At 45.6% G+C, this 23,228-nt stretch overlaps 1 protein-coding gene across 4 annotated transcripts in view; it reads right to left on the bottom strand.

Annotated features, from left to right (window-relative positions):
• Positions 1-23,228, bottom strand: part of LOC306838687 (voltage-dependent T-type calcium channel subunit alpha-1I-like) — a 129,283-nt gene that overhangs the window by 42,166 nt on the left and 63,889 nt on the right. For all 4 annotated transcript variants that reach the window (XM_079367008.1, XM_079367010.1, XM_079367009.1 and 1 more), the window contains exons 4-10: positions 19,591-19,724; positions 13,601-13,698; positions 8,849-9,008; positions 4,536-4,884; positions 3,943-4,035; positions 1,058-1,361; positions 442-836 (exon numbers count right to left, since the gene is read on the bottom strand). In XM_079367008.1, coding sequence (XP_079223134.1) covers positions 442-836; positions 1,058-1,361; positions 3,943-4,035; positions 4,536-4,884; positions 8,849-9,008; positions 13,601-13,698; positions 19,591-19,724 — 1,533 coding nt within the window. The remainder of the gene's footprint in view (positions 1-441; positions 837-1,057; positions 1,362-3,942; positions 4,036-4,535; positions 4,885-8,848; positions 9,009-13,600; positions 13,699-19,590; positions 19,725-23,228) is intronic.

Genomic DNA, 23,228 nt, shown 5'->3' on the forward strand with positions numbered 1-23,228 from the left:
TGTCATCGGCTATTATTACATTTGCAGCAGCAGCGCTTCATCGGCAGTGATGGCGGCGGATCTGCTGAGGCCGTGGTGATTTGTGGGAGTGGGTGCTGAGCGGGACGTCGTGACACTCGTAAACTTTGAGGAAATTAAACATAGCATGAAGGTATGTAGCGTTGCATTGACCAATTTCTAAATATAAGGTAGAGTGGTAGAGTTCCACGTCGTTCTTTGTATTCTTCCACCGTTCAACTGGACCGTTCTTATCTTTCCACATGTTTTCCTTTTCTCTCAAGTCTAAAGTTTACACGGACAAAATAATCAGAGCCTGAGCAGAATAAAAACGCTTCATATCTCAGTCCAAAGGGATCGCTCTGATTTTCCCACACATACACAGCTTCATGTAAGTGGGTGAAGTATCCCTTTAATGTGACGGCGCTGCCTGGATCATCATACCTGGTTGTGATGTTCGATGCCCATGCTGATGGTGTTGATGAGAATCGCGATCATGATGCCTCTGCTGAAGTATTTGCTCTCCACGATGCCCCACAGCTTCCTCCGGATGTCATTCCACATGTCCCTGCAGTGTCCAAAGCACGTCCTCCTCTTCTTCTTCTCGCCCTCTGCTTTCTCCTCCACATGATTCTCCTCCTTGCCCGTCTCTTTCACCACATCCTCCTCGCCCTCCTCTCCGGCGGCGGCGGCGGCGTCCCGCGCGGCCCTCGCCCCCTCGTTCACTGATAAAGCACATATGGGACAGTCTTCAGGACTCTGAGGGACGGGCAAACTGATGGAGTTGGCCGGTGGCTGAGAGCTGTGCTCTGGCTTGCTTTGGTGTGGACAGTGGGTCACTAGGCCAACGCAAAGAGAACAGAAACAGGTTCAGCTTTAACACGAGTGCACAGACCTAAAAGCACATCTATTAAACGCACAATCACTCTGCGATCGCATGTGTCCATTTCCTCCATCATCAGTTTGGTTCTCCATTAAACTCAAACTCTGAACATGTCAAACTTTCTTTTTATTCAACAAGAACTACTCAGATGTGATTATCTGTCGCCTTCCTACTCACATCGTGGATGCCTGGAATGACGGTGCTCACGCCTGTTCCCTCTGCCGCCGCCGGCCGGAGGGGGCTTACCCCTCAGCGTGTAGTAGAAAGCCGCAGATCTCCGCTTGGCCTTGCGGAGCACGTGGCAGACCAGCTGGAAGATCTCCTCGTAGCAGTCTCCCGGCTCAGCCATGCTGGCCAGGGTGGAGGAGGACAGGCACTGCGCCCTCTGCTCCTGCATCAGCTGGTGTTCACGCTGTTTGGTCTCAGAGAACTGGGTGGCGATGACAACCAGGCACAGGTTGATCATGAAGAACGAACCGATCTAGTGTGAGGTGGAACAACGGATGACAAGTTAGGCAGATGAAAAGCACTGCAGAGAAATGTAGCCCAAACAAAAAGCAGATTCGTTTTTTAGAAAATAACTTGACAAACTTTCAGGAAGAATAAACTTCAGCAGAAGAACTGAGACCCTCCAACAGTGAATCCAATCTTTATTTTGCATCAAACTCAAACGCTTATTCTGCTAATGTGTGCCAACTCCCCCGTAGACATGTTAGCACACATGCTAAAGGTCTCTAAGAGCTCTGCTTCCCAGCAAACCCAGGCTGATTGGAGCAGACAGACGGAGCCCGAAGCAGAGTTCAGCGTCTGGCTATCTGTCCCTCTATTCTCCAAATCTATTGTGACTCAATCTCTCAACTTCTCTCATGTCATACACAATGCTCATCACACTGTTTGTATGTATTTGAGTGTTTGAACAAACAGAGTGTCACTGTTATATCATGAGTCAAAGTGAGGGTTGGAGGAGACTGTCGGGGAGCGGAGGATGTGAGTGATACGTGTTGGCCGACCCTTTTAGCTGCAATAATTGGAATCACTCCAGGAGTGTGAAATGGCTTTTATTGGACTACTCCAAGCTGGTTACAGAACAATGATTAAATCAATATAAGCTGATGCTGAACAACTCAAAAAGCAGACTGCTGGATTGATGGAGCAGCTTGCAGCACAAGCTCAGTTCTGTTCATTACAAATCTGAGCATGTTTCGCTGTTTCTTCTTGGGAAAAGCTCTTTCACGCTGATACACATCTGCAAGAGCAAAACATCTGCTGCAGGTGCACGCCATAAAACATAAAACATCCAGAGAGGGACCAAACTTAATGACCTTCCACTTCTAAACTTTCTTTGGCAGTGATCAAAGATGCAGGGGAAAGTGAAAGAGAGACTGCAGAAGCTGCGAGGGAATAGACTCGAAAGAAGTTCACAGAGAGAGAGAGAGAGAGAGCGGAAACATGGAAGGAAGGTGTGTGTGTGTGTGTGTGTGTGTGTGTGTGTGAGGAGAGGGAGGAGAGAGGCCCATCTGTGGCCTGCGGGTCAAAGCAGCCCTGCAGGTGTGTGAGGCTTTGATTCCCCTCCAGGCTTGCATCTGTGTGTGTCTATTCTGTGATTCTGATCAGTGGACAGCTCCGTGCATAATCAGCGCGGGCAGTCCAATATCACGCATTCATAATAATGATCTCTGCATTATGCATGCACGTACGCACACACACACACACACACTCATGTTCACACTAACACACACACGCCACCATGTTTGCACACACACACACACACGTTGGTGAGTGCGTGCACGCTGCAGCTGTCACCAACATTTATCTGTAGATATCTTCACAATGCTAAGCAGGGCGCGCACCAGAGCAGTTGGGGGTTCAGTGCCTTGCTCAAAGGTGCCCTGGCACCTCTCCAGCTACCAGAATAAGTTCCATATTTTGGTCCGCACTGGGACTTGAACCGCCGACCCTCCTCAAGTCCCTGCAGACTGAACTTCTGCCACCAAGACGTTTAGTTACAGACAGGAGGCTCCACTCGAAGAAGTTTGTTTGAACTAAAAGAGTCCGTGTCTGTGCTGCCTTCGATGATAACATCTGGAATTTATTTCTATTCACTAAAAACATTTAAAACCTCTCAGGTCAAATAAACTTGTATTTGAAATCCTTTAGTTTACGAGAGAGGATTGAAACGCTTATATCAATGAGACTCCTACTCATGATTTTTTTAAATTTGGAAAACTTTAAATTAGCAAAAAAACCACAAAAATCATGTCCACTAACTTCTAATTAAGCTGAGAATGAGTGTTTTTACTCTTTGTTCTCTTTTTGAAGAAGGTTTACTTGATTTAAAGAAGACGATGTTGTCATCTGTTGCAGAGACAAAGCTAAAGCTGTGCTTTGAGATAAACAATGCAGACTGCACGGGACTGTGATCTGTGCAGGAGCAGAAGCAGTCAGAAGTGATTTCACTGTGTGACCACACGTCGGCCATCTTTGAGATCAGACGGCTGAAAAGCCGAGTGCAGGTCAGACGTGGTGTGTTCAGCTCTTCACCTCTGATTACAGCTTCTTCTTTTTGTCTAGTGCAGAAATTGAACGTCTTGTGTGATTGTGATCAGTGTGTTTGTTTCTAAACATGAGTTTCATTGTTTTATATCCCCCCCCACCCCCCACCCCCATCATTCACGTACTCTCGGTGACTGAATCATTTTCCTTTCAGAAAGCTGAGGACTTCTGAATGCAGAAATATCGCACGACCACCTGGCACGGATCCACCTCTGCACATCCAGGCTTCTGGATCTCCATCCCCCTCCTCCCCCCTCCTCCCCCCCTCCTCCCCCCCTCCCTCCATCTCTCCCTGGGACATTGATTGCAGACACTCTTTTATGCTGCTATTGATTAACACAAGTCTATTAACAATTCAATCAAGCGCTCGATGTATTGACGAATGTTGGGAACGGTGTATTTTTTTATCATCATGAGGCGAACTGCACTTACACTTCAATATTCACCGTTTGGAATAATCACAACACGCCAACCGAGACGGGTAACGTTTGGTAAGGAGGCGGACTTACGATGATGAGTAAAATGAAGTAGATGAAGTTGTAGAAGGAGTGAGCGTCCATGACGTAGTACATGATCTCCACCCAGCCCTCCAGAGTGATCACCTAGAAGACAAGATTCTGCTGAGTGTTGAGAAGAAAAAAACAACAAGTGAAAGACACGCCGAGGTTTTCTCAACAAAGAGATTTACTCTACAATCGTTATCGTGTTCACATCGGGCGTTTAAACCAAACGGTCAAGAAAATAAGAAATATTCCACTTAATACCTCATAGAAAATGTTTTCCCTCGAGAAGAAGGATTTGAAAACCAGCCAAAAATACAAGCAGAGCTTAACAGCATCTTTGTGATCTAAATATTTGAATTATTTAAGCTCAGTAAATTGGTCTTATGCTGTGGGTCCAGACCGGATTGGACACGACACATGGTGCGAGAAAGAGCTGCACAGCTGCATAGAAGCTGCCAGTTTGCAGAACCCAACGGACCCAAACCTTTTCATCCCTCTGAGAGACCGATACTGGTGCCGCTTATATTCTGCATTTCAAGTTTTAAAGAAAAAATAAATAAATAAAAAACAAGGCAACCCACAGACGCAATGGAACGTACCTGAAAAATGACGATCCAGGCGTACACTATGTTGTCAAAGTTGATGGCACCTTTGTGTGGGTTACTGCTACCCGTGTGGCAGCGGGTGTAATACTGGTGCCAGTTGATGCACAGTCCCAGTGCTTCACCAGCACCGCTCCCGTTGGCCATGGGCTCAGGACTCAGGCCCAGAGACTGCCTGTGGAGCGCGTCCTCCCTGTCCAGGCAGCACGTGCGTCCTCCTTCGCGCCGTGCCGGCACGTCGCTGCACGACATGATGCCGTTGTCGGTGGGCAGGGAGCAGATGAAGGGGCGCTCGTCGTCCTCCTCTGGCTGGTAGTACGGAGCAGGAAGGGTCATCCCGGAGGAGCTGGAGGGGACAAGGTGAGGAAGTGAGCTGGCTGCTTTTTTGGAATAATACAGAACAAAGAAATGATTCTGTTTCTTCAAGAGTTCATCTGTTTTATGAGAATTTAAGTGAACGTCGAAGAGTCAAGAGAGAGATGAAGTGGGAAGGAGCAACGAGGGACATTTGCTGCTGCACAGTCACTTAAGTAAATCCCTGGAAGTACTCAACCAAGCCTGTGAGATAAGTGTGTCATTAAAGGCAGGCTGGTGAATTAAAAAATGCAAATGATGCCATATGATTAGGTCGTACGCTCGCTCTCTGCAAACAAGTGCAAGGCCGGTATATCCTGAACACACACATATGCAAAAACATGCAAAGACCTACTTTTCATCCTTAATAAAATATTCACTATTTTCCTGTCATTAAAAGACATTTAATCACACTATTAAAAAAAAAAGACATCCAGAAGTTGGATCTTTAGTGGCCTATTATCTGGAGGAGAATGGAGCTGTGAGAGATACAATATGTGAGGGGTGTGAGAAAAAAAAACCCTGACCCAGCAGTGAACTAGAGAGCAGCGCCGCGAGCTAGTGCAGCGTGCTGACAGGAGCAGTAAACAGGGCGGGGTCACGCTTTGGTCAGGACATGACAAAGAGAGCGGCCTGAGGAGACGTCAGACACCAGAGCAAGACGTCTCATTCAACCCCACAGGCTCCTTCACTGCTGTTTGGAGCACAGATAAAAAAAACCCATACAGTTCGCAGCAGACTTCACAGTTTGTAAAGGGGATTTTTGAAACTTCAACAGGAAGTGAAGAAAGAATACAATCAGTGTTGAATTCAGAGGCCGGCTTCGTCGTCTCATCTGAGCGTTACTCAGTGCTACAGCAGCGCTCGTGGACTTTCTGTCTGAATTTTCTCTCGATTGTTTAATTCTTGATGGAGACAAAAATATGCAAAGTGAAAACCAGAGGACAAGAGCTCACAGAAAGATTAGCCTCTGCAGTTATTCCTACAAACATGATTTCATCCACAGTTTTTATTTTTAAACAGTTACAGGTTCCAATTTATAATTTTTTTTTTAAATTTTTTTTTTTGGGGGGGGGGACTTTATGCCTTTATTTTAAAGACGGGATGGGATAGTCAGAAACAGGGAGAGAGTGTTGGGAATGACATTTGAAAAGGATGAGCTGCACGTGGGATTCGAACCCTGGATCTGTACAATGAGACGTGCAAACTAACCACTAGTGTATCTGTGCCAGATTTTCTTAATTACAATTACATCAGCAGGTTTCGTTTTCCTGCTTCCCAGATTTTCAGAAGTGTCGTTTTTCAAATGTTGTGCAGAGTTTGGCACTGTGAGGAAACGTCCACTTGTCCCCCGATCAAACCAAACCTCTGTCCGATGATCCCTGTCCTCCTTCTCTGGATGCCTGCTGAATGTTCTGACGCTGAAGCAGCTGGGTTAAAGATATGAGCCGAGTGTGTTTGTTTGGATTGTGTTTAGCAGCCGACAACAGATTGTTTAATCATGTAAAGTAAGTCATGTGGAAAGAGTGTGTGAGGCTGTGCGTACGTGAGCGTGAAAGAAGCAGGAAAACAGATTATGCTCTCGCACACTGACACCTATTTCACGCATAAACACAAACACTACTCCCCGTAAATCAACTCACTCAGCACCCACAAGTGGCCCTCGTCTCCGGCTGATTCCTGCCAAACTTCATGACAGCGGCTCGAGATTCTGAATCTGAGTGATTGGCGCCGTGCGAAGCGCCTCGTCGTTTCCTGAGACGGCTCCTTTTTTATTTCTGAGATTTAATGGAAGCACGCCAAATAGTTTCTCTTTCACGTCGTGTCAGCCGGGGCACTCGAAACTCCTTTCCACATTCTGGGTTTACTTTGAGTTCAGGTTGGCTGTCAGCGCTGCCATTATGTGACTATTATGACACCATAAACATGTTTCACTCCTTCAGCCAACAAACACATGAAAAGAAAATCATTCACAGCACTTCTTGCCGGCCTGGAAGAACACACACATTCAGGCTAACTCCACCTCTCTGTCAGTCACTTTCACCCTCTCGCTCCGTGTATTGAATCCCTGCTCATCTCACACCTGCACAGTCACCGTGGATATGCTCACAGGTAGCCCGTCTAAATGAGCACAGCTCGGCGTACAGTGCATATAACACAGAGCTCTTACAGTTAAACTCCTTCCTCCCTCTTCAGCCCGTAAATCTCATTTACAATCATCTCCCCTCTTCTCTCGTCCTTCGCCGCCTCCTCCTGTCGATCGCCGGCTGATGCTCATGAGAGGAATATTTCTCCTTTTACTTCAACCACAAACTGCGCGTGGAAGCACGTGAGGGCCAAGTGACACGAGGATCGATAGCAGCGGCCACATCAAGATATATGACCTCATTATTATATAGGAAGTATCTGAGAGACCCAGGATTGATTCTCTGGTTTACAATAAGACATAACTTCATGAGATAAACAGAGCTGTTACACTTTGTCATTCAGTGGAGGACACAAGAAGCAGATTATCCTCAAAGGAAGAAAGCTTGTCTGTGACCTTGAAATAGTTGAATTATTGTGATGTTCAGGTAACGTCATTGAGAAAGAGAGAAAGACAGAAAGAGAGAGAGAGAGAGAGAGGGAGGGAGGGAGGAGTGAGGTTGGCTGTCAGGCAAGTAGAGCATGAATGAATTCTGTTTCCCCCCTGCCAGTGACCCGGCATGGCGCAGCATGGCACAGCAAAAACTGGGCCTCACACTGAGAACACACCTGCCGATGAAGACAGAGGCAGAGGTAAAGATCGAGGCTACGGAGCAGCACGAAAAAAGAGAACGTTTCCAAGCTGGGGGGAAGAAAAAAAAGAAGAAGCGGATGCACCACCAAATAGAAAAGAGAGTAATGAAGGAAAAGAAAGAGCAAGTTGTGCATATCGAGTATATCGAACAAACTCTCCTTCACAGTAAAAACGTCTTTTTTAAGAGCGGTTGACCTGCTCTCTGTGGCCATTAGAGCAAAATATGTTTGATAATGAGGCCGCCCAGAGAACGAACGAGCCTCCACAACAAATCGCTCCAGCTCTGAATGTATTTTCTTCAAATTGGAGAAATAAATCAGGAGGCTATTAGGAGAGTTGGTAAAAAAAAAAAAAAAGGAAAGACTAAGGCAGCATGAAGCACGAGAAGAAGGTAGAGATCAGAGGAGGGAGGGCGTAAAATGCCAAAGTGAATATTGCACTTGACTGCGACACTTAGCCCACTCCATTATAACCTCCCAGAGAGCTAATGTTAGCCCTTTACTTAGCATAATAGTCCTTGCAGCGCTAGCTCAGGACGACCTCTCTAATTAAGCTCACAAGTACCCAGAAAGAGCTGCATAATATGTTCGTACAATGCTTTAAATAACATGCGAAAACACAACTTTCACATGATGGATAATGGCAGAAAACAGAGGTTAAAGTGACCTCGTGGAGCGATGACAGCAAAGGTTGTTACGGAGGACGTAGCCTCTCAACTTTAAGGTGACACGTGTCTCCTTTCATCGGCTCTCAGGTCATGAGAATACGCCGTGTCAGCAAAACCACGGAGCGAGCCCATAGACGCATATCAGGGCGACGTGTCTTTACAGCTAAGTGATGAAAGCCATGAAATGAAACACTGCTCAACACTGGTGAGTGTCACTCTCACACACACACACACACACACACACACACACACGCAGCGGGTGACGCTGTCATGTCGAGTCATGAATATGGAGGCATGCAGCTGGATTCTAATCACGCTCTCAGTTGCAAACTGGGAAAAGCTGTTCAGTGCCTGTCACTTTGAAGCTTCAGAGCGAGAGATTGAAAGAGGGAAAGGAAAGACGGAGGAACGCTCATGTACACTGTAAAAGTTAAATCGAGGAAACATACACTTTAAGACTTGTATAAAATAAGCGCCTTCACACACACACACACACACGGTTGCACTCACAGCGTGAAGTTCTCCTCCAGGTAGCAGCGGTTCCTCAGCAGCCCCGCCCACAGCTGCACGCCGATGATGCCGAAGATGAAGAAGACAAAGAAGCAGAGCAGCAGCACATTGCCCAGCATGGGGAGGGTGTCCAACAGCAGGTTCACCAGGATGCGCATACCTGATGAGGACATCAAAATCAGCTCTGTTGCACATCTTTCATCAGGTACTTGGACGACTACCAAGCTGTATTTGTTCATCTTTTATTGCAGCTCTTTATAAACAGGCTGACTATAACCTATTAAACACATGTCCTCCCAATGATGAGAAAAGTCCATCCTCTCTGTCTCTCTGCCTGCTCCACTTTTCAGAAAATGTGTGCTCAAACAGGCCGTTTGGAGATGTTCCCTTCATGACATCACAAAGGGCAGTAGCCCCTCCCCCCCAGGTGGGTGACACTCCCACAGCTAGGTGTTTGTTCTGCCTTCTCACCGTAAACAATAGGACATGGAGCCAGAAAGCACCGAGTACACCCGAGCCCTTCCAGAGAATTTAAGTTGTTGAAAGAAAAGTCAGACAGAAAAAAAAGGTCATGTGCAGGTCAGATAGAAACCCTCGGTGTGCTTTTCTTAAATCCTCCCCTCGGCTGTATTGCAATAGCTTTAAAATATATTTGTTTTTGCAATTTAGAAGTCATTGAAAGTAATTTCTAACACGGTTGAGTTATGGCCCCCCCCTCCTCCATTTCATGACATCCGTTAGAGATTGCACAGCAGCGGATTCAAATCTGTCCACGGCATGAAGAAAGCGGCGTAATGAGTCCTCAGGGAGTCTCATTTAGGATCAGACGAGACCTGATTGCAGGAAAACAAGCGCGTCCTGGAGTCAAACATGGATGACCTTACACCATGTGGATGAGTCTGTCCTGCAGAGCTGACACATTGACATGTGGATGGAGCGGGAAAGAGAGCCGATTGGATGAAGAAAGGAAAGGAGTGTGTGACACGACCTCTTACCGGCACCTGGGAAGTGTGTGTGTGTGTGTGTGTGTGTGTGTGTGTGTGTGTGTGTGTGCGCTGGATTTCCTGAGAGTCTGATTATGCTTTTTGTTGTGAGTCTGACATGTTTGTGTTTTTCAGTGGCATACTGGGAATCGTGAATAACAAACTCAACGGTAGGTTAATGTGTCATAATCACGACAGTGCAGCTAAACTGCAGACAGACAGAATGACAGGAGACAAGCTGCGAGCCGGAGAGAGACACAAAGAAGACGAGGAGGAGGGGAGAAGAATAACGATGAAGCATGCAAATACCTGAAGTCCATGCATAACACACACACACACACACACACTGATGTGAACAGTCACACACACAGCCTCACATCTAGACGCCTGTTTGAATGAAAGAAGAACATCTGTTGCAGTATAAAGGAACATTATTAAGTCCATGCCTTCTGCTGAGGAACTCTTGATATGACATCAATGGACCTATTGTAGATCATAACAATGAAAACGCAATAAAAGTAATTTTGAATTTATGTCACAAATTTTATCTTGAGACCCAAGAGGCCGTCTTCCTCCTCTGGCTAATTTATCTCGTCAACTGGTATTAAATGGAGAGCAGCGGCGGCGCTGCTGGTGCGTGCGTGTCTCCGGTGGCGGCTGGAGGCTCGACTAAATACGTTTGTTCCCCGGGGTGCCCGTCATTAGGCCACTGTCCCATTAGGCCTAATTGGGTGAAGAGAGGGAGAGACAAATGGAGGGCGAGAACGAGAATGAGACACGCCCGGAGGCTGTGAAAGAAAATAGAGAGTAAAAATAAGCAGCAGGAAAAAAAAAAGTAAAGAGGAAAATACATGCAAAAAAAAAAGAGTAATATTAAATGCAAATGTCAAAGAACAGAAAAACAAGAAAAGAAAACAGCGTTCTTTAATGGCGGCTTCCATCCATCTCTCCTCCTCTCACTGTACACTTTGTCCTGCTGTTCCCAGATAAAGATGGATGTCCTCCTCACACCACAATAGAAACACATTTTCCACTATCTACCTGGCCCATTCACCAAAGACCACACGGCTTCTCTTCTCCTCCTTTCCTCCACTGAGATCTTCTTACCGCTCTCATCCTGTCGAGCACTCCCTTCTGTTCCGCACCCATTTCATCCGAGCACAAGTCTAACCGCTGTGCGCAGACACACACTACAGGACTATTATCTGCCCGTTTTGGTGGGAGGCTACAAATTGGGGTGTGTGAGGGGTCAGGATGTGCTCGCCTTCCCTGTGAGTCTGTGGGCAGCGACAGAAATCCAACAAATCGAGGAACAAATAGCTTTATCCCCAAGCTTCCTCACCTCTAATGGGGTCACAGACAGCAGATGAAATAAGGCGAGCACCTACTCATGCAGCTTACCAACAGCCAAATAAACAATAACAATACAGTATGCAGTCACACACACAATGTGAAATAACATGAACAGAAACGAGGTATAGGCTTTAATACACATTAACGTTTAAACTCTGCAGCAGCTCTCAGGTTCACTTACGTACCACTGATCCAATCAAACAGCTCCAGCAGAAGGTTCACCGAGCGTGTGATCTCAGTTTAAATGGACTTCGAAAGAAAGGTGACAATTATAGTTCATTGCATGCTCTTGTTAAATATAACGCCCCTCAGTAAAAATATATGAAGTGCTTTTGTAACATCAGCTCACAAAGAAATGTGAGCAAACTGCCCTCACAATATCTCCTCATCAAACGAGTCAAAGTGCAGAACGCTCTGTTGATGCTGCTGCAGCCATCCGGAGAACATGGCAGAGTATGTCCCCGCCTGCTGGCTCCGCCTTAAAGCTGACTGTTTGAAATCCACTCCAGCGTTGAAAACAGGAGATTTGTGATTGTATTAAATTGGAAGAACCTGCCGAGACATGGAACTAATGTTGTTTGAGTAAAAAGTTAAGAAGAAGAATTTTTTTCTCAGGGGGGGTTAGAAGAAACAGCAGAAAAGCACAACAGGAGGAGATTTAAGGTGAAAATGATTCATAAGTGGCCCGCTGTCTTTGCGTTCTGTGCAGCCAGGGAGAGTCCAATAATCCGGTTTAAACAGTGTCTCTGTTCTCGATCTGTGCATTTCTATCCCTCACAAGTCACATTTTCTATTCAGTCTCTTGCAAAGGTTTCCTTTTCCTGCAGTATCTTTCCCCAAGGTTCAAACTGAATTAGACAACAGGGCTTTCATGCAATTTTCTCTATTTGCTGCAGACTTCTTTCATGATTTTTTTTTTAACAGTGTAGCTTAAAGTCTCTCTCAGGGATATTGAGGAAAAGTTTGTATCCTTTGATTAACAGGGATTTTCTGCAGAGAGTTACAATGCTGGGCCAAGAGGGCCAAAGTGTTTTTGTCTTTTTGTTTTAACCTGAAGAGTTCAAGCTTTTAAAACGGCACGTATGGGTCGTTAGCATCCACAGACTGTTTGAAGCCTGAGTGTCCACAGCCGTCCTGCAAGGGGGCTCGTCTGCAGCAGACGCCATGCTGGACATGCTGTCTCATCCTAACTTTCAGTCAGCCTAAAGACAGGCTGAGAGCTGGAGCTGAGGCGGGTTTTAAGCCTGTTCATGAACTATCACGTTGCGCCCACCTGTCAATCATGTCAGCCACACGCCTTTTAGAAATTCACCACCCCGTCCACAGTCAGTCAGTCATCAGTCATATATTGTAAACATGTTTATCTATGTTGTCTTTTTGGTGCGTGCATGACTTCCTGCATGACTTCCTGTGTTCCTGCAGCTAGCTTCAAGCGGACACTTGACCTTTTTCAAGACTGGAGGTTGGTGTTTGTTAAAGTCTCCGAAGTAGAAAGAAAGTATTTACAATCACATAAGGTTTGTCTTATCATGATGAAAACATAGTTTGTATGAGATGTTTTGACTGAACAAACCAAGAAAAGGACTTTTCAGACTATTTATTCGCATCGGATGCTAACGCTCAGCTAAGTGCTAAAGTGGCTTGAACTGAGCTTGGGAAGGATAATTGGTGCTCAGAATGATTAAGAGCTTCCTGCTGGGGCAGGGGGACATAGGAATCAATAGGAATTAAAAAAGTTGGCCAAGAAGGGAGTTTTAGATGAGAGGAACAAGGTTATGGTCACGGACTGATCATCGAAGCAGCATTAATGGATGGTTTGAGAGTCTGATAAAGCTGCGACTCAGGGCCTGAGTGGGCTACGTGATTAAGCATAAGATGAATGTTTAATGATCCTCACGGGGAAAAGATGGCATCCGGGCGCAAGACGAGCGAGGGATGTGAAACATGCATACATATTCAAGCGGATGAATTAATACAGAGTGATGCAGGAGTGGTGGACCAATCAATAGAGCCTGACGCGACAATGATTATTTTCATCTTCGTTTCCAAGTACGTCAGTGCGAGGTGTAAATCCACATATTTACAATATCAACAAATGAAGAAAATACAGGCAAAGGAGCAGTTTCATTGAGCACGCAGAGACGCCTTCACACAGACTATGATCAAGTGATGTCGCAGGATTTTATTACCATCACCCCCCTCCCACTCATTGGAGTTGATTTTCCTGAATATTTCCGGCTGCTTTCTCACATCAGCTCACCCCGACTTCACTTGGAAAACTTACTACAGGGGCTCGCAGGAAAAAGATTCTGCTGTATTTGTTTCAGTTCTAAGGAGTTTTGTGTAAATGTGGATGCACCGACATAAATGTGCAAAAAGAGCGACTACAGCATGAGCAGACAGTCACATGACTCACTTGGCACTCTGTTGATGGCTTTAAGGGGCCGCAGGACTCGCACAGTCCGGATCGCCGACAGGTTGATGTTCTGCAGGTCCAACGAGTACTCGACCATCCTGGAGGAAGACGAGAAAAAAGAAGAGAGCGTTAACCTTCTGAAGTCACAACGGTGGTCACAAAAAACACCACAAAAAGGGGATTAGCATGGCTCCAGCTGGACCAGAGACACCAGTGGCCACTCTTTGATCCGGTCTCACATGTCCGGCCTGCACATAGAGCTGCGTGAGCCTGAACTCCAGAGGAAAGGTAACGCAACGAGCTTTGCTACAGACTCCAGAGAGATTGGCAGAGGGATGAAGTGACAAAGCATCAAAAGAGGAGAATGACATGAAAGAGAGGTGAGGAGGAAAAGAGCGGCAGAGCAGGAAAAAAGAAGGATTCATTCTATTCTAAGTGCTGCCTGCAGGATGTTGTGGCTCAGTCAGAGCCTGGCATCTGTTAGCGAGTCATTTCCACAGCATGGCTAAGTTGTTTGTGCCCCCGAACCCAAAGCACTTTCACAGGAGAATGGTCGCAGTTCGCCATGTGTGCACAAGCGTGTCAAAGACGAGTGTGTCGCTTTAGTCACAGCAAACTTCAACTACAAGGCAGTTGTGATAAACACAGATTTGGTAAAAGTGAGCGTGCATCGCATGTGACTCAAATGAGACAGACATTGTAAACGTGTGCAGGCTGGTGTGCTCGCTGCACTGCTGGTTGAGCGTGTCTGTGCACAGATTTGATGCGCCCGGGGCTACAACAGTGTTGTGACAGCATGATACCAACCACCACAGCCTCACAACACCCGCGGCACATCCACTGGCTTTAACGAAACAAGCCGAGCTCGCTGCCTCTCTCACACACAAAGACTGATGGAGCATGTCATTTACAATAATGTCGTACTTTATTAATCCCACAGGGAAGCTCTTTCCACGCACACTCACCAACACATCAGCTCACACTGGAGCAGGATTAGCTGCACAGCTGACAGGCGCTCAGCCCAACAAAGAACAATGGATCCATTTAGTGGTGAAAACTCTCCACCAGCAGAAGTCTGCAGAGGCCGGATCACACTTTTCATATCAAATGATTTTCATTCCAAAGTAACACAAACAGAAGTCTGAGACAGTCAGTGCTGGATGGGTTCATGTTTTAATGAGCAAAAACTAACTGCTGTCTAAATTAGACAAATACGTTAGCAAAGTTTCGGCACCAAGACGTTGCTAGCAAATGTTTTTAATTTAGAGTGTGTCGACGTTTGCTCGCTCGTCCTCTGCTACGCTCCTGACCTATGATGGAGATTCTTAAAGTTCTGGTACTTTCTGATATTACTGCTCATCAAAACACGAGGGATCAATAAAGTAATGAGAAGTGTTACATCCTTACTTGTCGCAGCCATCTTTCGCTCTGACTCTTAAAGCCCACGAGCATCACTCTGGGGGGGGGGGGGGGTCTTTTCGAGGCCGGGCACAGTTTGCCAATTTGCTGTAACCAGCGCAGACGAAATTAGAGAAAATGCCACACAGCAGCCTGATGGAAATGTCAGAGTATAGAGAAGAGCACAAGCGTTGTTCTGGGGCCAGGCTTTCCCAACTGGGAGTAGTGTTGGTATTATAACGCCCCCCCCCCCGACTCGACTCGACAGTATCTGTGGTAGCTGGAATGATTTCACGGCTGCAGAGACACTAGAAGGCCAAGATGTCAGACAGGGTTTCCAAACAATAAAACACGATACGTGTCGTCCCTTCAGCGATCTAACAGGCTGTCTGAGTGCGTCACAGGCTGAGTAAGAAATGATCATTATCTGTTAGTAACCCAGACGTATTTGGAGCATCAAATCAAACGATCACAGATGTGTCTGTGTGTGTGTGTGTGTTTATACAGTAGGTGTGCGCTGTGTGTGTGTGTGTGTCAGAGTGTAGGCTCTATAGAAGTGTTCACATCAATCAGGCCGCTGTGTTTGGGAGGGTAATTAGTGGACTGCCGGAAGCGTCCTTTTCACCAATGTTTCCTATTTTTTACATTCCTTTTTTGCTCGTGACGCCTTCATCTCATTCATGCTTTAATGTGTGTGTGTGTGTGTGTGTGTGTGTGTGTGTGTGTGTGTGTGTGTGTGTGTGTGTGTGTGTCTTTGTATCAACATGCAGAGCTTGTGGGGAAACCCGTGATAGGCCGAGTGCAAGGACAGAAGACGAGGAAAAGGACCGAGCCTTGAATGTAAAATCTGAGGAGAGTTTATCAAAGTTAGCGTCGAGGTCGACGTCGTGTGTGAAGGCCGGTCGTGTGTCTGCGTCATTTACATAAATAACAACACCCTCTCTCTCTCTCTCTCTCTCTCTTTTTGACACTTCGGTAACAAACTTTCTCAACTGACAAGATGCCCCGGGAAAAGAATGACACGCAGTTAGCACAGCTGCAGCACTATCTTGCTTTGTAGCGTTTAATTACACGGAACAGCTGAGCGACTGAAGGCTGCGAGGACAGGAACATAAAAAGCAATCAGTGATGCAACTTGTATCTATGAATATCTAAACAGGGAATGATAAAGCTAAACATGGCTGCCGTGTGATGTTCACTGTTCTCAATCTGACATCACTCACTGTACTCAGGCCGAAGACGATGATGTTTTTTTAATGGTTTTACTAATTAAAACAAGAATCTGGAGCCCTGAAGGTGCAGCGCAGGCAACGTGACGTTTTCATCCTGCAATTTCCCCGACAACAACCAACTACTCTGATGATTAACCATTTGTTCCTGTGCAAATAAAAAACAGACGCTCCCTCATCTTTTTAATAGCTATAATTAGGCCTTTTTTTGCCTGAACGACAGAAGAGAACATTCTCCCGTTCCTCCCGTTAACGGTGACTGAAGATGTGCCGTCGTGAGCTGCTGCCGCTTGTTGCACTGGAGTTCTTGTGAGCAGAGACAGAAGATTTTAACTTGAAGGAAGGTATCGCAGAAAATTCAAGAAAAATATGTTTTACAGAACTCCATGTTCCCGCTCCTCGTTCATGGTTCATGGTTCAGCTCAGAATAAAGCCTCTGCAGAGTGAGGCATGTCGGGAGTCCAGCTCTTCTTTTGTGCACGTTGTTTGAAATGGAAACGACTTAAATTGTGTCTGTCAGGTGAGTCATTGTCTGCTGCATTACTACAACACGCAGCATTCTCAGAGAGGCCTTTCTCCTACATGTCAAAAGGTTCCTTTCTTCACGGCATTTTGGCGAGCCTTGAAGTGATAAAAAATAAGAATCTAAATGTTCAAGCAGCAAGTTGTTTGAGTGTTTTTACACCATGCATTATATGTAAAACACTTATTATCAACCACAGGCTGCAGATCAGTAAAGGTCTTCATGCTCACATGCAGGCGATGTGTTGGTAAGTGCACACCTGTGTACTTTGTGTAAATCTGTGTCGCTCATCGGGAGACTCAGACACCAACAGGCTGGAACCTTCTCGTTCCTGGGACGTAACATCCAAAGTGCCTCTGCTGAAATAATGTTCTTGATCATAACTATCAAAAGCAGTCAGCGATGCTTCATTACACAAAGTATTTAGCTTCTTTTTTTTCACCTTCTAAAAACACGTTGAAGGAATGACTGCCTTCTTGTAAAAATGCTGGTGCTTCTCTGAGATTAAAAATTCACGGCAGACATGTTTCTGTTGTTACTGCTGATAACAGACTGGGAAGAAAAAGTCTCACTGCAGTGGATCAGGCTGAACTTGAATATGAAGCACGAGAAATAAAACCGGCTCAAGGAGGCGAGCGTTATAGAGCCAAAATAAGAAAACCCCCCTGTGGAGCTTGTCTGGGTGAAAGCCGGGGGTCCGACAGGGGGGGTCTGTTCACCCGAGCGTGAGGAGAAGACAGGAAGAGGGTGAGATAAGGGTGAGAGAGCGAGGTGATGCCCGTGGGTGACAGACATGGAGCTCATAGCAGACTGTCGGCTGCGATTTGGCCGGGCGGGTTTGGCGCTGCCCTCCGCAATTAGCCTCGACGCTAATCTAATGGAAGCTGCCAGGAGCAAAACGACAGCAGAGGCTTTCACATAAATGCATATACAAACAGAGAGAGACACACATACACAGATTAAACAAACTCAAAAGGCATTCACTGGCTGACTGTAATCTGTGTGTGTGTGTGTTTATATCTGTGCAACAAGCACACACACACACACACACACACACACACACACTATGAGCATCCACTGAGAAAAAACAGAGTCAGCTCAAATGAAGATAAATGTCCTCACTGAGTCTGATGCTCTACCTCTCTGTCGGCCGTATGAACTCTGTGTGATGCAAGACCAACAAACTCAGCAACAAAACACGATAAATGAAGACGGTTTAATACGACGATGTGAGCAGGTGTCTCTCAGTCCTCCGTGTCTGTCCGTCTTCCTGTCTCTGCTTCCAGTAAAAACAGCATTTGTGCCTTCTGCTCTCCAGAGTACGCTGCTAAGCAAATGACACCGTGTTTCCATCTTTACCCCAGTGAATAAAGCCGTCAGTGAGGCAGCATGCTCATACTTCTGTTATAGTGTATGAGAAATGATCCCACACACACACACACACACACACACATCCTGTCCACTGCTAAGACAATAAAGCATGTACAAAGAGTCCGCTGGTCTTTAAGGTTTCACAGTCTGTTTCTATCATGTTATTATTTACTTTGAAGGACTTAAACCACGTGGTTTAAAATCCCAGACGTGTCCGTGTATGAACCTGACAGAGGATGAAGAGCAGGTGATGAAGGCATGTGTGGTTCGGTTCATCAGCTGGGCCTTGTGGCCGTTAGTTATTCGTCCTTTGGGTGACCTCTCGTCCTTCATCTTCACAGCACTGCAGCTGCACAGATACGTCTGCAGTGACTGAGAGCATCGTGCAGCAGCTGACAGCACCTGACAGCTTTATTAATGCTCCTCCTGAGTTTAATAAAGAGCTCAGAATCAACAGCCGGGTAATAATGACAATCTGAGCAGGAAACAAGTCAGAGAGCCAACAAGCCCCCCGAATCACACAACAAACACACGCTCTTAAATATAGCCTCCACAGCGACACAACAAACCCTCATTCAATAAATAACAGTGCATACCAAAAAAACAACAACATGTTTCAAGATGAAAAGTTTGTAAAAAGTACCAAAGTTCAGATTTGGTCGGGGAACGATGTCAAACTTCTTAATTCGTTTTAGTCTTCACTGGAGCTGCAGAGCACTTTGTCATTTTAACATAAAGAATCTATTTAACAAATCTCAACATAAATATCTGACAAGAGGAGGATACGAGTCACAGGAGAGGAATGTGAGAGCGAGCTTTTTAGCTGGTTTTAGTGGGGGGTTTTTATATCGTCATCATAAATCTACAATTCTACAAACCGTGTGTCAGACGCTTTTATCCAGAGCGAAAAACGTCAAAGAGTAAGAGCGACACAAGCGAGGGGCGAGAGAGGAGGAAACAACGCAAAACAAACAGCTTTTAGTCACACAGGCGCTGACAGGAAGTGACCAGAGGCAGAGCAAAGGCGCTGACAGGAAGTGACCAGAGGCTCTGACAGGAAGTGACCAGAGGCGCTGACAGGAAGTGACCAGAGGCAGAGCACAACATCCACAGCTGCGCTTAAGAGTTCTAATCAGCATCAAAATCCAAACTATCATCACCATGACGTGCGTAGGCGTTTCAAAAAAGAGAGCCGGGTCTTTAGCTTTTCCTTAAAGGTGCAAAGGGACTCTCATGGAGTTTGGTGGTTCGTTCCACCACCAGGGGGCGACATTAACAAGTCCTTTCTCATCCTTCACGTTCTATCATTACCTTCCTGCGTCAAGTGAATTCATTGATTTTCTGACAGCTTTCCTGAAGATGTTTCTGTGTCTCTACAACGTCTTGATTTTAAGACTGCATGCTAACCTCTCTGAATAACAAGGAATAAAAGCTTCACTGAAAGCAGGATTTATGATTAAGATGCTCACCCAGTCATGACGATGAAGAAGTCCAGCCTGTTCCAGGTGTCTCCCAGGTAACAGCGACTGCCAAAAATCCCCAGAGCCACCATCTTTACCACCATCTCCAACGCAAAGAAGATGTAGATGAACGCGTCGAAGGCCTGTGGGAGGAGAGAAGGAAAGTGAGCTCAGTGAAATCAGTCGAAGCCCAAATTGTCCAGAATTGATATTGCACACTCTCAAGTCGTTCACAACACGTTTTACAGCAACAAACACACAAATACAAACAAACAGCAGAGAAATCAAAACGGTTTGAGGACACGTGCACGCCTCGAAAGTCTTCAGTGATTTTCAATCCTGACGTCAAACACCTGAAATGAACATTGAAATTTCGTTCTATTTCCACATTCAAAAGGGAATGTTATCGCTGTTTGAGTGGCTAAACGCCACACTAAACCACGTTAAAGCTTGTATTGTTATACCCACAGGCCTTTACAACAACACAAATTAAGATGCTAAAGCACTAAAGGAATATGCCATATTCAAGACTTATGTGATTGTGTGCTGTTAAAGCACTGAGGTTGTTGCCAGCGCCTGGTTGTGTGCAGAAAGCGTGTTCTGAGTGTCTTTTAGGAGCTTCGTCTGTGTTGTGTGTGCACTGAGAACATTTGTCTGCAACATACGGCGCTCAGTGTGCAGCGACACAAAATATGCACATGGTTTTGCGTGTCTGCATGCTGACGAGTTCATCAGGCAAACAATCCCCCGACTCCAGAATAAGAATGATGGTGCTTTTATTGTCAGAGTAATAATTCATTACATTGAAATATACTGCTCTGCTGACCAAGTGTTAAATAAAGACTTTGAACTAAAATGCAAAAAAAAAAAAAAAAAAAAAAAAAACAGAAGCTGACCCATTTACATTCCACTTCAAACATGGACTGATTAAGTAGCGGCTCAAACCGGGCTGAGTCTCAGGGCAGAGAAGAAGAAAGGCAAGCTCATAGTTTATCTTGAGCTGAGAGGTTGAACTTACCAAGTGTGCAATAAACTTAATTTCATTTCGACAGCACTCCATCCATTACTACAGAAAGAGGCTGTAACGTGCTGAAAACAACAAACTGTATGTTGCTTCAGGCTGACAAAAGCCCCGAGAATAGAGTTCAACAAATCAGAGCACGAACACGGGTTATTGCCTTTTTCAGGTTTCAGGCTGAAGTGAAATGACAAACCAGAGAGCCGGCTGTAACGCACATCACGCTAAAGAAAACTGATACGTCGAACCTTCGCAGAACCAGGACTATCGAGCCTCAACTTGCAGGAGAGAGACATGTTTTACACTCTGAGTTTATCAAAGAATAACAAGATGGTGTTTCGTAGCTGAAGAGCAAATTAAATGAGATAAATGGTGCGTGAAATTTGGGGGAATTTTTTTTAATGTAGCAATTCTACAATTCATTAAGCAGACGCTTGTGTCCAAAGGTACGAACACCTGAGAGTAAATACAACACAAAGCAGCACACGCAGAAGCTGGAGACGTGTTCCCCGCTCCGACATGATAACACTGAGAAATATAGCTTTTCAGTCATGATTTAATTATGACCTGCCAAGGGGCCGCTGGTGTAAATTAGCTCCAAGCTAACTGTGGTACCATGCATTTAATGGAATATTTGTCAAGGTTTCCTCACAAATAAAACATGTTAAATGAAAACAAAGCTGAGAGTGTTTTCTCTTTGAGTATACGAGGGCAGTAACTGCTTGTAGGATTTGTAACTTCTGATGATCGTGGGGGAGCCGGAGGGTCTTCAGCTAACTTTTCCAAAAGCTGACCACGACAACGTCCACAAAATGTGCAACTTTGATCCGTGTAGACTTACAGAGATACTAGATGTGCAGAGGTTTGGTTATTAGCTTATAAACAAAAACTGGAAATATCTCCAACATTTCAGGAGGAAAGTCCGCTACACAAGGCTACAATGAGAATATCTATGTTTCTATCAATGCAACATGTAGTCCAACAGAAAGAAGAAGAACAGAAAACTGAATGCAGCAGTTACAGTTGGTGCATGGAGGTCAGTGTAAAGGTCGCGTGTATACACTCTAAGCAGCGTGCAGCAGTAACAGGACATAAAACGTCGCATCACTTCGCTCCAGTTGAATCCTCCAGAGAATATCCGCTCTCACATCAACATTCATTATCAGGAATTTTCTGCTCGTGTGAAACCTCTAATAGTGACCGTCCAGCCATGGACCTGTGCTGTTGATCTGGCCGTGTTAGTGTTGGAGAATAGAAAATGTTTTCACACGCTAATTCAAGCGATGACGAAGCTAACGTGCTAAAGAAATGTTTATCGCAAAACACGGACAAAGACAGTCGAAGAACGAGCGGCTTTCATATGGTGAGTTAGCTTCTGGTCGTGAAAGTAAGCTACCTCTGCTCTAACATGTGCCACGCACAGCTGGCATGCAGCTACGAGCTAGCAGGAGGTGAGTATGGCTGTTGCCGTGGTAACACTGAATATGCTTTGTCACATTGATTTCTAGCAGTGCGACAGATGTGTTGACTCACAGCTGTAGGATTTCATGAACCCAAGATGTTCTTTAGGACGTCTTTGATTTAGACTTTTAGTGGTTATCATGTTTGACGTGTTTGACGTGTTTGTAGCGTGTTCAGTGCGTTGGCATGACTGTGCCCTGTAATGCATACAGTATGAGGGCAACGTGTGTGTGTTTCATGCCTGCTGATTCACCCGCACACACTCAGCACACAGACAGAGCTGGCAGCCTGCAATGAGAAAGATGAGAAGATCCGCCTCACATGCTGTTTAAATGATGTTTTGATAAATAATGCAGCCTGCACGCCTCACATGTAATCCGACATCGGCTGCACTAGTCGGCTCCCCGTCGCGCTCGGCTCGCAGTGAAAGGAGAATGAATTCATCATAGTTATTTGTCGCTACCGCCAGCTTCCTCTTCAGTCAGCCCATCGTGTTTTATCGTCAACACGATTTGTAAAGAGGTGGAGGCCGTCGTGTGATGGGCGCCCTTTCATGATTTGAAATGGGAGCTGCTGTGGAAGCTACTTCATATGCTGTCATTGTGCTGCTTATTTGGCAGGTGGAGACGACGGGATAAGTAGGTCATCACGAGCTCAATGGAGCGTTTAGAATAAAATAATGTATGTGAGGCTCGTGGAATGAGAGGAGCGAGGGTAATCAGAGCGTGAATCCAAAGGTAACACGAGGACGAATGTTCAGTGTACACCTGAAGACAAACCGGAGAGGAGAGGGGGACGGCACAGGAGAAGTGTCTGTGTGTTCGAGGAACATTTGAAGCTCATTAAAAAGATTTTCCAAACAGCCGATTGGAAGGTTTGATGATTCCCATCCCATTCAAATCCCCATTTTAGATAGAATAACAACTTTGAGAATGAGTGATGGAGAGGACCGCCGTCTCCTCGCGGTTATCCTCAACCGCTCCCTGTGGCGGTGAGATTGCTTACTTCTTGGCCATAAACTAAAAATATCTATTACACATCTGAAAGCATCATAAATATTCTACTCTGGTTAATTGCTTTCCTGTGTCCTGTTCTCTGAAATTAAAAAAAACACACTATGATTTGGATTTAGAGTAACTGTGCACAAGATGTCAGGTCATGATATTTA

Source organism: Symphodus melops (genome assembly GCF_947650265.1).
Source record: "Symphodus melops genome assembly, chromosome: 17".
In the NCBI taxonomy this organism is placed as follows: Eukaryota; Metazoa; Chordata; class Actinopteri; order Labriformes; family Labridae; genus Symphodus; species Symphodus melops.